General features: G+C 47.3%; 1 protein-coding gene across 3 annotated transcripts in view; it reads left to right on the forward strand.

The window, feature by feature from the left end:
• The window catches only part of TRANK1 (tetratricopeptide repeat and ankyrin repeat containing 1), a 1100402-nt gene that overhangs the window by 697710 nt on the left and 385752 nt on the right, over positions 1-16940 (forward strand). For all 3 annotated transcript variants that reach the window (XM_085607558.1, XM_085607559.1, XM_085607557.1), the window contains one exon: positions 15210-15409. In XM_085607558.1, the coding sequence (XP_085463684.1) occupies positions 15210-15409 (200 nt within the window). The remainder of the gene's footprint in view (positions 1-15209; positions 15410-16940) is intronic.

Genomic DNA, 16940 nt, shown 5'->3' on the forward strand with positions numbered 1-16940 from the left:
ACTCCTCGACAACTATTCCGGACGACATCTTCGGAGAAGGCATCGACGCTCCAGAGCGTTACACCGACGAGGGCCTCGTCAGCGCTTCCGAAGCCGACGACTCAGATGTGGAGGACATCACCCCGGCGCAGAGGGTCGTGAGTACTGATCCCCTCCCCACACCCCTGCCGGCACCGAAAAAAGCTCCGGTCACACCTTCGCCTCCGGGCTTAGGCAAGGCCAAGGACACTGCTTCCAACACCGCACCTTCGGGCCCGGTAAAGAAGCCAAGCAAGCCTTCCGACGGCTCGGGCTTGAGCCAGCCTACCGTCGGTGCCGATAAACACGCTTCGGCACCGAAAAAGAAGCCGACCTCCATCTCGACACCGAGCCCTGCACCGAAGCACTCGGGGTCGAAACCCAGCTCTTCGGCTCCGACACCACCTTCGGTGCCGACCAAAGCACACAAGGCCACTGGCACCGACACTTCGAAGCCGAAACCCATCTTGGCGCCGACCAAGCGTCCGGAGGTTCCCAAACCGGGTTCCAAACAACGAACCGGCACAGAAAAGCCTAAAATGCCAAACGGACCCGACGCCTCCGGCGCCGACGCACCGACCAGCCTCACCAGACCTATTTACACCGGATCCCTTGCAAAAAACACTCACCAAGGATCCAAAAACTGGACATTTGACACTCTCTACCAAAAAGAGACATTTGGAGAAGCCTGCTCCACCTCCAAAGAGGAAGGACTCTGCTACCTCTCCGTTCAGAATACCTTCCCCACCTCTTCCACCTTCCCCACCTCCACCGCCTTCTCCACCCCAACCTCATCGTTGTCCGACCCCTTCTCCACACGATGATGATCACGGGGACCCATAAGATGATATTGGGGATGTGCCCCAGGACCAACCCACAGGGGACCCCACCCCTACAGGATCCCCAGACCCATGGGACGATTACAATATCCCTGATATCCCCAACGTCCCACAAGATGAACTTTACCCCTCCAGACCATCTCCACCGGAAGACTCATTGGGGTTCCACCATCTACTTGAAAGGGCGGCACACTATCACGGGGTAGACTTGCATACCGGCCCCGTGGAGGAAGATTTCCTCCTCGACACATTCAACACCACACATAGGTCCACCTCCATATTGCCTATGCTCAAAGGAGTGGTAAAGCATGCGCCAAAAGTTTTTAAGGACCCAGTTAGGGCCAGGGTCATCAACCCATGCATCGAGAAAAAATACAAAGCTGCCCCCACAGATCCCTCCTACATCAGATGGCCAGTGCCACTAGATTCTCTAGTGGTATCCACTGCACGTAAAAGGGCAAACTCCCAGGCGTCAGGCGAAGCACCACCACCTGACAAAGAGTCAAAACTACTGGCCGCATCAGGAAAGCGTACTGCATCACAAGCAGCTAATATATGGCGTATCGCCAATACTCAAGCGCTATTGGCCAGATATGACCGGGCACATTATGATGAGTTAGAAAGCATAATGCACCACCTCCCAGAAAAATATAAAGCTAGGGCCAACAAACTAATTCAGGAGGGTAAGACTATTACTAACACCTCCATACGTTGTGCCCGAGATGCAGCAGACACAGCTTCCAGGGCCATCAATACCAGCGTCCTACTCCGTTGCCATGCTTGGCTAAGAATATCAGGGTTTAAACCGGAGGTACAAGCCTCCATCCTTAACCATCCCTTTGACCAAGAACACCTATTTGGCCCAAAAGTGGATGAGGCCCTAGAAAAAATGAAGAAGGATACGGATACGCCAAAATCCATGGGAGCCTTACAGTCACACCCTCCTAGACGCTCCTTTCGCCGCTCTTCCTTTCGAAGTACGTCTAGAGGCTACTCCTCAGACACCGCGTCCACTTCATACAAATCCCCTACTCAGTCCACCTTCACAAGGGGTTATCAAAGAGGCGGCTATAGGGGTAACAATAATAAAGGCAGAGGCAAAACAAAAAACGTCCGCTCTGCCACACCGCCTACACAATGACTTCCCTCCGCTCCCCCCAGACCATTCCACTCCGGTCGGGGGCAGACTCCAACATTTCCTTCCTGTCTGGGCTACCATCACCTCAGACAAATATGTAACACAGATAATTCGGTCAGGCTACTGCCTAGAACTAATATCTACCCCACCAAACATTCCACCCAGACAGCGCCCAATGTCACAAGAACATCTAATACTCCTAAAGCAGGAGGTAATCTCCATCCTACAGAAACAGGCAATAGAACCCGTTCCTATCAACCAACAAAATATGGGAGTCTACTCCCTATATTTCCTCATACCAAAAAGGGACGAGACTCTTCGACCCATCCTAGATCTCCGTCCCCTAAACACATGCATACACTCAGACCATTTTCATATGGTGACGCTTCAACAGGTACATCCGCTCCTCTCCCAAAATGACGTTTTGACCACTTTAGACCTAAAAGACGCTTATTTCCACATTCCAGTGCACAAAGCTCACCAGAAGTACCACAGATTTGTAGTGGACGGACAACACTACCAATTCAAAGTGCTCCCGTTCGGAGTCACAACAGCGCCATGGGTATTCACCAAGTGTCTAGCAGTGGTGGCAGCACATTTGCGAAGACAACACATTCACGTCTTCCCATACTTAGACCACTGGCTGATAAAAGCCAGGTCATACAATCAGTGTGTATAACACACGTCCACCACTATTCAGCTACTCCACCAACTGGGCTTCACAGTAAACCACCAGAAGTCCCATCTACAACCATCCCACATAAAACAATACCTCGGTGCCACCATAGACACCTCAAGAGCGCTAGCCTACCCCAATCCTGCCAGGATTGCAAGCATTCAGGCTCTACGCACAAAGTTCGTAGCACAACACTCCCTTCCAGCTCGAGTGTTTATGCAACTAATAGGGATGATGGCCTCTTGCATCTTCATAGTACCTCACGCAAGACTCCAGATGCGTCCTCTCCAAGAGTGCTTAGCGCAACAATGGAACCAGGCCCAGGGTCAATTAACAGATCTGGTGTTGGTAGACGGTCGCACCCATCGCTCTCTGCTGTGGTGGAACACCACAAACCTTTCCAAAGGTCGACCGTTCCTGGACCCGGTTCCTCAAATAGTACTGACAACGGACACATCGCTCTCCGGCTGGGGAGCTCATCTACTACATCTCACCATATAGGGCAAGTGGACACCTCAACAAGAGTTACTCCATATCGACCATCTGGAGTTACTAGCAATCTTCTTAGCCCTAAAATCTTTTCAAACCCAAATTTCAGGCAAGGCAGTCCTGATCCGCTCAGACAACATGACAACCATGTATTATATTCAAAAACAAGGCGGCACACACTCTCCACAGCTCTCTCAACTAGCACAGAGCATATGGAGATGGGCAATACCCCAGAAAATCTTTCTCCTAGCTCAGCATGTCCCAGGAGTCCAAAACACAGTGGCCGATCTGCTCAGCAGGCAGACACAACAGATCCACGAGGGGGAGCTTCACCCGCAAGTTCTTCACCCGTACTTTCAAATGTGGGGGCATCCACATATAGACCTCTTCGCCACCCACGAAAACGCCAAATGCCCAAGCTTCGCCGCCAGATAGCCACACCCATTCTCCAAAGGAAATGCGATATGGATGAACTGGTCAGGCAGATTTGCGTACGCTTTTCCGCCTCTCCCACTAGTGGTGCGCAAACTACAACAACACTCCCTCACACTAATCCTAGTAGCTCCAACATGGGCCAGACAACCGTGGTATACCACACTGCTGGAACTATCTGTAGTACCGCACCAAAAACTACACCTCTCTCCACACCTCTTAACCCAGAACCATGGAGAGATCATATGCCTCGAACGGAATATGCTGCTTACCAGTATGCATCTGTTCTTGGCATGTAGAGCTGCAGATCTACACACGCCCACCCGCCTCCCCGGCTACCTGTATCTGTCCCAGTTTATCTTATTTAGATAGCACACACATGGGCATCTTCACTGTTATTACTACGCTCCATCTTTCCCTGCTGGCGAAAAACAATCTGAGGATGGAGCCCAAGCCCATGCGCAATACGATCCAAAGGAGGAGTCACCGACCTCGTGACTTCCAAAGACTTTCCAAGAGGAAAAACAAACTGCAAACATCCGGGCCCGACACCAGATGGCGATCTATGCACAAGTGTGTAGATCTGCAGCTCTACATGCCAAGAACAGATGCATACTGGTAAGCAGCATATTCCATCTGAAACTTAACTCTCCCTCTTTCTGCAGATTTCCACAGAACCACTTCTTCCTTTCAATGAAGTCCGGACACACTAATGGTCACTTGGGCCAAGCTTCACTCTTGCCCACCAGTCCACAGACAAGTTACCACAAGAGACAAATCTGCTCCTGGCAAATCCACCTTTCCTTCTGTATAACCCTACGCCTTAAAGCTTGGTAATCCATGCGTCGACAAGCAGATCCAACCCCATCTCATTCCCTACCACGTCTCCTGATAGAGAATCCTAATGTATGTAGGCATTCTGAAAGAGAATGTTCTTTTCAGCTAGCCTTTCCCTCTGCTCAGTGAATGCTAGTTGGCACCAGTGTCACTATTTGCATGCGTTTTGGGATATAATCTGCAAAATCTTACAATAGTCTCCGAAGAATTTTGCACAGAATATACAAAATAGACAAAATGCACTGAAATACTTAATGCGCTCTGGCTGGAATCCACTGACTACTTGGGCAGGGCAGTTGGTACCAGTGTAGTGCTTCAGCACCTTGCTTGTATGAGAGTTATAGGCTTTTCAAGTGATATTCAGGCATAACAAAAGGCAGACTCAGCCGTGGAGCACTTCAAAGAAATCAGGGCCACAACGTACTCGCTCAGCCTTTCTGAATCCGTTCAGCATTATTGCCAGTGATTTCACATCTTTTGAGATTTCGGAAGAGGTTTGACACCAATGCAACACACAAGTCCACCTCCACAACAACGGATCTCCCAGTCCCTTCGAGGCCGGGGTCAGAAATCCAGCGGACAACTTGCAGACCCCCGGGGCAGCGTACTGCTCAGTCCCCTGCCCCTCCTGCCACCATAGTATTTGATCTTGCCCTGAGTGGTATATGGCCATTTATTTGAAGGCAGGGCCTTACATCTAACAGACAGGAGCAGCTCCTCCGCTATGGCGAAGGAGCGTCGCCCCACTGCTTTTAAGCAGTGCAAGGAAGAAGAAACATAAAATGATAATAACTTAAAGTTATTTTCATTTAAAGTGTCCTGCCTCTATGCGGTCAGGTGGGTGGGGCTGCTCTGCTCTCGAAGCAGGGCAGGGGAGGAATGGTTTGCCCACTCCTACGTGCACAATGACTGTTTGGTCTGCCTTTTCGGGCCACCCAAACCAGTCATGCGCACTTTCCCCGTTCTCCATGCAGGCTGCATTACAGAACAACCCCAGGCCCCCATTCCCTGGTTGAGCTTCGAACAAAGAAGCTCAAATCCAATCACAACGCAGCGTTGTGATTGGTCAGGGGAGGGAGCCCGGCTGTTCTTTCTGTGCTTGTCTGATAAGGAGAGCAGGGACGCGGGACCCAGCACTGCAAGGAAAGTGATATATATATCCCCTCTCCACCTCTGCTCGCTCCCTGCCACCGGCGAACCATGCCGGCAGCCACTGCTGACAGATCGGTGCTTCAGATAGTCCTGCGAGGCCGCCCTTGACAGGGTTCTAGCATTGGAAATCAGGACTGGATGTTATTCACATAATTTCCTGGCACCAATGAAGGAGGGATGAATCTGTCCTAATTTAGATCTCCACCATGTCAATTTATTCCGGAAGAAAGGGCAAATTCAAGATGGCCCAAGGTCTGTCTGTCGTAGATCTAAGAGACTGGATGGTAGCACTGTACCTGCAGGACACATTTTCTTACATTCCCGTCATGTAGTCTCACAGAGGTTACCTGTGGTACAAGGCGTCCAGGAGCATTTTCAGTCTTCTGTGTTTCCCTTCAGCCTAACCAGTGCCTCTTTAGTGTTCACGAAAGTGATGGTGGTGTTTGCATCACAACTTCAGTGGTTAGGGATACCACTCTTCCCCTTCCTTGATGACTAGGTATTCAATGTAGTTTTCCCACAGTGAGCATTAGATCATCTTCAGATGGCAGCAAACCTAACATCTTTGGGATTTTCAATCAGTTTGTCAAAGTCACACTTGACTCCTTCGCAGAGGCTCTCATTCATTGGAGCCATCCTTGATGCAGTGCCGTTCTGAGCCTTCGCTCCTGCTCAGCAAGTTCAGGAGATTCGGGCTGTGAGCCTGATGTTTCAGTGATGGTCCTGGGACTCATTGAGAGTGGCTCTGAGACATTGGCCTTTTGGCCTCCTACATCCTGCTGGTGGACTATGCCAGAAGACTCAAACAAGCTCTGCAATGGGACCTGGAATCTCAGTGTCTGACTGGTGTTCTGGACTAAAGCGTCTTTTATGCAGAAAATTGTGAATCGCATTCTCGTCAGATGATCACCTTTCTGACATTTTATACTCCACCTTGCCCCTCGAAAGAGGAGGAGAGGATCCACCATTTGGAACCCAATAGAGCCTTGAGCTTTTTCATCAATCGTAGCACGAACCATCGGGTGAATGATCCACTTCTTGTGAGGTTTGCTCGGGCAAAGAAGGGTGTTTTCTGGGGCAAAAAAGGGTAAAGCGATCTGGAAAATTTGGAGACAACAAAAATAATAGGTGACCAGGTGTAAAGCTCCCTTGACAAGTGTGACTTCAAGGTGTTCCACACGTACCATCCTCCACAGAGCCTTGCAATAACTATGATTAGGAAACTCCTCAAGAGTACTCGACCACTGAAACGTGTATTGTTTGTATAGCACATGAATGTGTGTGCTAGTATAATGTGCGTGAGCCAATACCTCTTTTGAATTGCCAGGATATGGGACCTTCGCTTTCCATATTATAAATTGGGATCCAGGTCCTTAAGAAAAACTGAGACCCTGAACTGTCCAGCAACACGGCTGAAACAAGTCGAGCAGAGGAATGCCTCACAATAGTTATCCCTAACATTCCTGTATTCACTTGGTGTTTAATAGATTTCTAAAATCCCTCAATAAAAAAATAAATAAATAAAAAAAAGCACTCCACCCCCCTAAGAATTTCAGATGGATGAAGTACACCCAATGATGAAGCATGCCACCTATGTTCATGACAGAGGGTTTGACTTAATTTTTTATATTTTTTCATGAAAGCCACATGGGAGTCATTAGATTACTCACTTACTGAGGCACATTGTCTGGTAGTACCCTTACATCATGTTTGGAATTATTTAGTGCATAGCCATGAGGAAGCAATCATGGGTGGCCCAGTCCTCTCGTTCTAATCTTTTGGGTGATGAGTGGTGCAGAAAAGGACCATATCATGGTACATAGTCCTCTGCGTTAAGATCTGCTAGTTATTGGCCCAGAAGCAGCCTCTGGACGGTCTGAGGGCTCATTCGACCAGAGCCAGGGCTGCTACCACCTCTGTGGCCCCCGAGCGACCTTTCTGACATCTGCCAGGCTGCAATGTGAGTATCAATCTTGGGTTCACAAAGCGCTACTGCATTGATAGCCAGGGTCTGTGGAAGGGGCACTTTGTCCATTTGGTCCTGCAGAATTTTCTGGTCTGAGACTTTCCTCAGACCAGCCACATTCGAAGGTACTGCTTTGGTATCTATTCACAAAGTGCAGATTCTGGGGTTAGAAGTATCCATCAGAAGAACAAGTTACTTACCTTTGGTAACACTTTTTCTGATGGATACTCCATTTAACTGCGGATTCCTCACTGTCTTCTCTCCTTTCTGTTCTGTGAAGTGTACTCCTTTCACCATCCATAAAAAGATTCCATTTTCGAAATCTACACACTGTCATATCCAATCAGTTAATAAGCACCGTGTCAGACGGCGTGAACAGAAAATAAATTATGTCAGCACTTGAGGGTGGTGCTTGTTCATGGATCTGACATTACTTCCGGGGTAGGTCAAAGCTGACGCTACGCTGAACGATGGCACCTATTAGTGCACAGAAGCAGTGCTAAGAAAAATCTCCGAATCCAGTCTGGATGGCGCCTGGGGGTGTTCACAAAGGTAGGAATCTGCAGTAGAGGTCCATCAGAAAGGGCATTGCTGAAGGTAAGTAATTTGTTATTCAGAGCCTAAGCACTTTCTTTCAGTCACAAATTGATTTGGCTAAAGAAAAAAAAAAAAACCTCTATGAAATTGTTGATTCCAGACATTAACACTTTACCACCCACTACCATAGATGATCCAGGTAAGAAATGGGAAGAATGTAGTCGCTTTTCGAAGCTAATATCGAAGCGAATGAGATTTTACTGACCCACACTAGCACTTCTTTAACTACCATTAAAAAAATGCTGTAGTCGACTGGCAGGTTTGTTTTTATTGAGGTTTCCCAGATGCAATTGTGAAACACTTGGCTCTAAAAATGAAACCCTCCCATTGACCCACTATCACCTACTCAAGCCAGAGAGATAGGCACAAACCTTATGCCTCATTGACAGGAGTGTATTCATCTCTCTCTTTCTCAAGCAGCGTTAACTGATTGTTTAGAAGTGGGCCAAGTTTCTCCTCTCAAAAACACAAAACACAAAAGCCTTCAGCTGACCCAAGTGACCTGCGTACCTTCAGCCCGATCAAAATATAACTGAATTCATGCTCATTTCATCTCAATTCTGTGATAAGCCGGGACAGAAATGTCAGGACTCCTCCATAATCCTTCATTGTACCTCTTTGATACCTGTAAGTGCTGAATCGCTAGGTTTCACGTGCGATCCTAAACTTAATCTGAAGAAGAGCATCAATTTCATGGGTACGTGTGCTTGTCAACCAAGACTGATCAAGGGTTTTAAACTTTTCTTTCTGGACAGAAACTCAAGAATGTGAGCTAAGCCTTGTTTTGGTTTAGACTCATCTAAGGGTACAAGATTCTCGCCAGTATTCTAAAACCTTTCCCCACTAAAAGCTTCACTATGTGCCATTCCACAGCTGGCCTCAGTAACTGGCCACTTTTAGCGGTTATTGCCTGTTCTGCATGCTTAGTTTGCTCCCAGTTGAAAGTCAAACTGGCCCGCTGAGAATAAAAACTTTTAGGTCATGTCTACCCCCATTACCAGACAAAAAAACTCCCTGTCTCGGGAGCTCTTGCCAGTTCTGCAGCTTAGGCACCTTTTTCCTTAAACATGTGTTTTCAAATAAAACCTCTGCTGGCCCAATCGTTCTCTGACTGTGCACCTACATTTTGAAATGCTATACCACCTGCTGTTGCAACTTGTAAGGAAACTCCTTTGCTTCTGTAATACGTTTCCAAATGAGATCACTGCACTGTTGCATCATTTGCTGTCATTTCCATGCCTCTCCCACTTTGGGGACAGAAAAAAAGCAGACCTGGAACAGACATCAGGGTTGATGGGTTAGGTGCTATATGGCTCTAGTGATGTCACCATGACCTTTCTTCCAGCGGCGTAAGATGAAGTCAGCTTCCCCCTACTTGTGAGGGAAAGCAATGTCAGAAGGTTCCGTAATCAGTCAAGATCAGGGAAAGTTGAAAAGCGAGTAATCTACAGGAGTATCCAAATTGAGGATTGCTACTTGGTGCAAGTACCATTTCTTCTGTCTACTTTCCAGGTTAGCATTTGACCACATCTACTTTTGCTCAGATCCTAGCACAATTTTTTTTGGGATAAACCTATTTTATTAATTTTTTTACAGATGAAGAATAAGAGCATAAGACGCACAGTGAGCACGTATGAGCTAATTACATTGCAGTCACTCAGGCCATTGGCATTCATTTGATACGTTGGGATAATGCAAAACACCAGCAACCTCAGTACTTCTGTTTTCAGTCAAGACCACCAGCCCCTTGGCCCAACCATTTCCCCCACACTCGACTGTGTTTAAGGGGACACCCTCTGGCCTCATTGACAGGTCTTTCTTGCTGAGAACACCAATCCAACGCCAAAGTGAAAGGGCGGGAGGAGAAGAGGATTTTCAGCACGCAGCGATGTCACCCTTGCTGACCAATAGGCCCATTCCCAGAAAGGAGCAATCCGCTCTCCTGCTTCCAGAGCCCTCCAGGACACCCAACAAAATCACAAGAGGGGTGAGGGGAACCTCCCATCCAAGCACTGCAGTGGGCTCCCCCACCACCGCAACCCAGAAGTTTTGAGTCGTAGGACACAACCAAACCAGACAGGCACAGAGAGGAGTCCCACTGGTTGTAACCGAGCTGGGGAAAGGTAGGCAGTATAGAGATATGTTTGAATCAACTGCAGTTTAGAGGAGATTGTGATAACCCTTGGTGCCATGAGTGCATCGTGCCAGTCATAATCCTAGAGGGGTCCCACCCAGCCCTCAAATTGGGCCCTGAGGTGATCTAAATTGCCATGGGTATTAACCATCAGGGTGCAGTAGGTTTGTGAAATTCCTCCCTTGTCCAAATTGCCCATGAGGATTTTGGCCTCTTCTGCTTCGTGGAGAGGAGGCCAGAGATGGTTAGGTGAGAACCCTTTGGTTGGCGTCCGTGGCAGCGCAGAAAATCCAGACAAGAGTATCTCCTACAGTAGGGCAATAGAGGACCAGAAGGGCCTTGTCAAGTGCGGCAAGAGGTTCAGTCCCAATTGTAAGCTTCTCCGGCTATATGTCAGAAGGGCCCACTCAAGACTGGGTCTCACAGAGGCAGTCCAGTGGTGGACACCATCACCTGCCACTGCCGGAGGTTATGGAGAGCGTGGGTGCAGTCATTCTTCTCCGGGCACAGAAGTGTGGATAGATGCCTGCAGATCGCAGATGGGGAGGCATGACACGTCCCGGTGTTGGAAGGGGCGTAGACGTCCCTCCCAAAACCCAGGTCTCTCACCGACCAGCACTACCCGAGGTCGCTCTGGGGACAAAGGGTTGCGATGAAGAGGGCTCCAGGGCTCTACGCTTCTATCGAGGGTTGAATTGCAAGCCTGTGTGTTCGGCTAGCGCATCTCACAGTCCCATTACTAATGGGGTCCCATCATCACCAGCGAAAAGGCCAGTGCTCGACTCATAGTCACAGGGCCCTGGGCTGTTCCAATACTTAGTCCTGCTCAGCAGAGGCACCCTGAGCCTCTGGCCCCTTGTGATGCAGGCTGTGGCGAGCAGAGCAGGAGCAGGAGTCCTCGACTCACTCCGTCATGTAGGAGGCCAAGGCGCACCCTTCTCAGGGCCTGATGTCATTGTGGTCATGCCAGCTCCCTCCCCATATCGGTTTCCCAACCGACACCCCCTCTGGGCAGCACTCAAACAACCCCAGAGCTTCAGGGGGTAGTAGGGGGGTCTCCATGGCCCAGCACGGTCAGTCAGGCAGCAGGGGAGGGAGGGCTGAGCAGAGCCGGGCCGTTTGTAGTGTCTGGCGCCAGCCGTTGGTGCCTCTTCACACTTGTCGGGCTGCTAACATCAGCAGATGTGGGTGGCTGTTAAGCGTTGCATGGGCATCAGGAGAGAGGCAAGTGAGCAACACCCTTGGTGCCCTGTTCTTTTGGAGCGTGGTCTTCCCTGCTACGGTAGGCCCCAGCCAAAGATCAGCCACTCTCCCAGCCCATGCGGCTCGACACCCCTGCAGGCCATAACTCGCCACCGCAAGGCACCTCTGGCATCCTGTTTTGCCTCCTCCGCTGCGTCCCTTGGTGCAAGGCACAGGGATCGTAGAGGGGGCTCTTGATGACCGATTTGATGGCAGATAATTCCAGTATTATTCAGGGTCCATGCGGAGCTCTGTTAAGGAACGTCCGCCATGTTGACTTTGGAAGCCATGCCCCCAGCACAAAATGTAAAATGCTCAAGTCGATACTTGCATCAATTCTCAGAATTTCATATCTTGTGAAACAAGCCAACTTATCAGTCAATTTACATCTTCATTGGCAGCAGGTAAGGCCGTAAATGTACGTGATCTTATCACCTCCGATTTAATTCCACAGGGGTATGATAATCTTTGCCTCTGTGTCCTTTTCAGAAGTAATTTAAAGTAACTTTTTTTCTGATCGTTCTAACAGCAGATTTGTCACCTTTTGAATTCCCCCAGGTGCCTGACTGGAGCTGAAACTTTTGCTACAATTGTTCCTGTGCACGGATAGGTGGTGCAGTAGGCCTTGCCAGAGTTGTAATTGGGCCTTTAGAAGTGATTGATGCCATGCATCCATCAGTTCCTTTTTCCTGCGCCTTGTGACGCAGATCCGGAGTTCCACTTCTGAACCTTATTTCAGTGCTTTACTGCCCTCAAAAATAATTTTGCTGACAATGAGCTAAATAAGTCTACCCTATAAACTAAAGTATTAAAGCCATGTCTCAATGTAAGCAGATGTTTGTCAAGGACCAATGCGATGTCCGTTTTTGGTGTCTCGGATCCAAACATGATTCGAAGACATGCAATAAATGCTTCCTGATGGATTTGAAGGCCATTAGGGAGTGGGAGGTGAAGCTTTGTCACCAAAAATGAGTAGCAGGACTTTACGCTCAAGATTGTGGGCCTGTTCCTGCTCTGATCCAGATCCCCATCCTCTGGTAAGGTTACGACAAAGTCCAAGGACATGTCTCAGCACAAGAAATCGAGTTGTTGGTGGTCCTCTTGTCGGTCCAACTCCAGAGAGGGGTTGTGCAGTCAGCACTCTAAGGCCCTGAATCTGCATTCGTCTGATTTCGACCCCATTCTGTGGTGGAGCCGTTGCACCCTGATTTACCCGGACAATATGTGACTCCAGAGCAGGTAAGAGCCTTAAAGCAAGAATTTCTCAAGCTCTGCCAGTATCAGGCCACACCACCTCTACCTTGCTGAATGCCTGTGTGTCCAGACCAGACCAATGCTTGCCCCTTCCTTAGAGACACTGGTTTCAGATTCGGAGCAGAGATCTCCTTTAATCTTGGCTGGTGTCTTACTTTGAGAACTCTAAGGCTCAGCCAGTAGCATTGGAAGGTACTGCAGCAGTGACTCTGCCTCTGCACTAGCATCTTCAGTGCTTACAAACCTTGCATGGCTCAGAACCTAGATATAAAATAATTTCAAGATGCCCTACATGGTGGGTGTGATGAGGAAGGGGCTAACAATTTGCCCCCTCTCTGTACTGAGTATGGACTTAATCTAGACCTCAAGAATCGAAGTAGTCTTGATATCGTGACAGACAACTGACATGCTGTGGAGTACCTGAGTTTTGGCTGGTGCTGCCGGTAGGCTGCCCCATATCTAGGTACCACAGAGTATCTCCCCCATTTTAAATCCGTACACTTTGCGGAAAATCATTTTGCCAACAAATTGAACTTTAATCCCTTTCCTACCAATAAGTGTATATATCTTAACCACAGACGTTGGTGCTTTTTTTGATGTAAAAATGTGGATGACTATAACCAGTTCCTTAGCAAATAGCTTGCCAAAAGGCTTCCCCAGGGCATTTGACTAAGACTCAGGAGAAGTTAGCTGCGCTAGTTTAGGATCCACTCAAATCAAAATGGAACGGCCTCTATCTGCTGAGATGGTACAGATCTTTGGGCCAACCACAAGAAAATCTTGGGAGCTATTAGCCTTATTCTTTGCCAACCCAGCTGTCTCCGACAAATCCAGTAGATTGTCCTTGAAGGCCCATGAATGTCTGACCTCTCCCTTCATGGGGTCCTTGGTAAAATTCCCCATTAATGATGATCGTAGCATGATTTGGCCCGGACATAGGTAATACCATGTTCTCCTTCTGTCACCTCACACACAAGCAGTTCTGAGATTATCCAAGGGTTTGTAGAGCCTCATTCGGCATAGGTGGCTATTTGAAGTGCCAGAGGGTTACAATTATCAGCGAGGTTGAAGATTTCCTCTATCTTTTTTATTTTGTGCTCCTACTACCAAAGTCATGGTCAAACCTTCGCTTCTTGTCACCCACACAGGACAGACCTTTTCGGGGTCTGCAAAATAAACATTTTCAAATCCTATTTCTTCTTTTATGAGTTTGAAACCACCTCAGTCTTGAGCCTGGATTGACATTGAGACAAGGCATCTGACTTGGACTGGCATTTTCACAGTCAGAGGGATGTATTGGATTCTGAATGTGCTTTTGTCATTAAAGCCTGTTTGAGTTTCTGAAACGGACTCAGATGTCTCGGCTGTATCGGTGCTTTGGAGGGGTCAGTTCTATCGAGTCTTTGGATAAGATTGTCAAGATAGCGATGTCTAATAAAGTTCATTTTGTATGAGACCACCAGCCATATGAATGGAGTGTTTAGTTGTCTGTGTGAATCCAGTGTTTAGTGTGTGCGAGATCTCCTCCTCTTCAACGTACTCTGCTTAAACGAAAATAAGCAATATAGCCAGTGGCCACCATGTGGACTGAAAGTACTATACCACTTACTTTACTTAAGTAAAAGGCCTGTCGGGGGACTAAAAAGGCACAACTGCTGTGCCAGTTAACCGCTCAGGACCTCTGAAGACACCCCCGAGGAGCACTTCAAAAGAAAGCCATGGGCAATGTGGGAACATCTCTGCAGCTCTCCAAGCAATCTTCTGTGCATGTGTGGACCCTCGTGTCAACTAACCAGCTCAGTCAGCAGCGCAAGGACCACGCAGTTCAATCTCTAGTTGGGAAAGCAGTGACCACCGTTCCTGAAAGACCAAGCCACGTTAGCAATGTGAAGTAAAAGTAAAAAGCGGACTGCTGATTCCTTTTTTCTGTGTGTCTCCGTGAGCCATGGGCTGTAGGATCCAGTATCTAACCTGTCCTTAAAAACTCCATTGAATGGCAGTTGTAGGTGTCTGAGTCTAGCCTAGCATTGTTGAAAAAGCCTCATCAGGCCTGTTAAGCCTGTTCCCAAAATACACAACATGTAGTGATGAGAACATGAGGCAGTTACACATCCCAACTCATTCAAGTGGCTATAGGTTTATTTTTCCGCACGCCTCACTTGAATCTTTTGACACATGAATAAGCCCCCCTTTTTAAAAAGCCTTGTAATACTTATCATTGATAATAACTTTACTGTAGCCACTGTTGTACTATAATGTCGCTTGGTACCAGAACAAAGCAGCATGTGTAATAGTCCTGGTGCAATTTTTAATTTCATATGGCCAATAGCCTGCTAGTTGCTTCTTTCAGGATTACTTTTAAAAATGTATTCATAATGAATGTGTCTGTTTAAAAAAAATTATTTCATAAACAATTTTTAAAAATCTTTTTATAGGGATACTGCGTCTGGCATCTGGGGTTGTTGATTTGCTGCAGCACTATTTTCCAGAGTCCTTTGATAGGCTACCTCGGGACTGTGGTTTGTTTGATGGTCCAAAATCAACATTCTTGGAGTCCTGCAGTGTTAGTGACCTTGCCATACTTCTACGAGGCAATAAAAGAAGAACGCAACCAATAGAATTTGGAGCTCATCAGGTTGGTAAATTTGATATATGATTAAGTGGTTTGCATCGATCTAATGGTGAGTTATTGACCACACAACCCTAACAATTCCCAGTAGCTACTGTTTAGGTAATTGTGAAAGTTCTAATTTCTGCACATCTGCCCAAGTGGCAACATCTGGTCCTAATTGAGATTCAGACATTAGCAAACTTCTATAATTTTCTCTCCCTTTACCCCTCCTCTCCCTGTCTTTATATAAATTAACTTTAGCTCTATGCTCTAATATGATCAATAAATTGGTCAGCAAAGAATAGCAACAAAGTTGATGTGCCTCAAGCAAACCAGTGGCAAAGTATTGACAGTTTGTACTCCTGAGATGTCTAAGTAAACCGTTTCACTGCGAGTGATTTCTCTTAGTAATTGTGTAGTTTGTCTTGGGAGGTGATAATTTCCACTAGAAAAATGCTGTAGGTTGACGCTGTGCTATATTTATCCTGTCAGTTTGACTGACTTTTCACTCAAAAAATGTTTCAGTGGGCAAGGAACGTCCTCTCCTAAAACAATAGGTTTTAAACCATGAAGGGACTGTCCTCTCTAGATGCCAGTGATGGACACTCACTATGCCTGTCTTGGCTCCAAGCTATGCTGACAAAACCGAAAGGCCGTACTTGACCATTAAGCCAAACTTGAAGGTTGAAGGATGTAAAAATAAAGTCCTGATCAAGGTCACAGATGCGCCAGGACCTTGATAGACTGTTTGAAAGTCATGAAACTGAATGTAGGAAGCTGCCTCTTTATGTGATATATCAATAAATTGATATACCGTGTAGAGAGTCCAGGGGTTCCCTTACAAGTGGACAGGGGCTTGCTATGCAATCCCAAAGTGCTCTATTAGGGATTAGTGTGGTCGAGCAGCCTTAGGCTTAACACAGAGGAGTGCAAGACATTTGCAATATACACACAATGACTAATAAATGACAACACGACTCAAGAAGGAGATCCACACCAATTTATAAAAAAAACAAGTACTTTTATATATGATTTGGCAGCAGAGAAAAATCGTTCAGGTATGTACGTTTTTTTTTTCCCCTTTTTTTTTTTATTGAACATTTTGCAAAGCATGACATCATTATTCCGTGACATATGACATGTGGACACAATTGTTCCTGTAGCAACATAATCATTACTGTGCACCTCATATCATCCCCCTCCTCGCTCCAACTCCAGCATCTTTGCGATCTCTCTACCTATACCCCTTGCGCCTGCGCCTCCCTTAATTTGTTGATGCAGTGGCATCTGATTCCGATTCGTCCAATGGGGGGGTTCACAAATATTACCTCGATTAGACGCAGGTATGTACGTTTTTAAATCTAAATTGTATTCACTTTCAGAAGTAGACACAATGCAATTTCTAAGTTCTGCAATGTTCTCCTATGGTAGGAAGAGCAAGTTCTGCAAAGAGGTACTGTACATCAACTTACAGGACAAATCTCCAGGATTTAAGGTGAGTGATGGGCAAGGTCAAATAGAGGGCCCACAATACACCACCAGCAGTGCGATGGCA

Source organism: Triturus cristatus, chromosome 5_2, assembly GCF_964204655.1.
Source record: "Triturus cristatus chromosome 5_2, aTriCri1.1, whole genome shotgun sequence".
NCBI classification, from domain to species: Eukaryota; Metazoa; Chordata; class Amphibia; order Caudata; family Salamandridae; genus Triturus; species Triturus cristatus.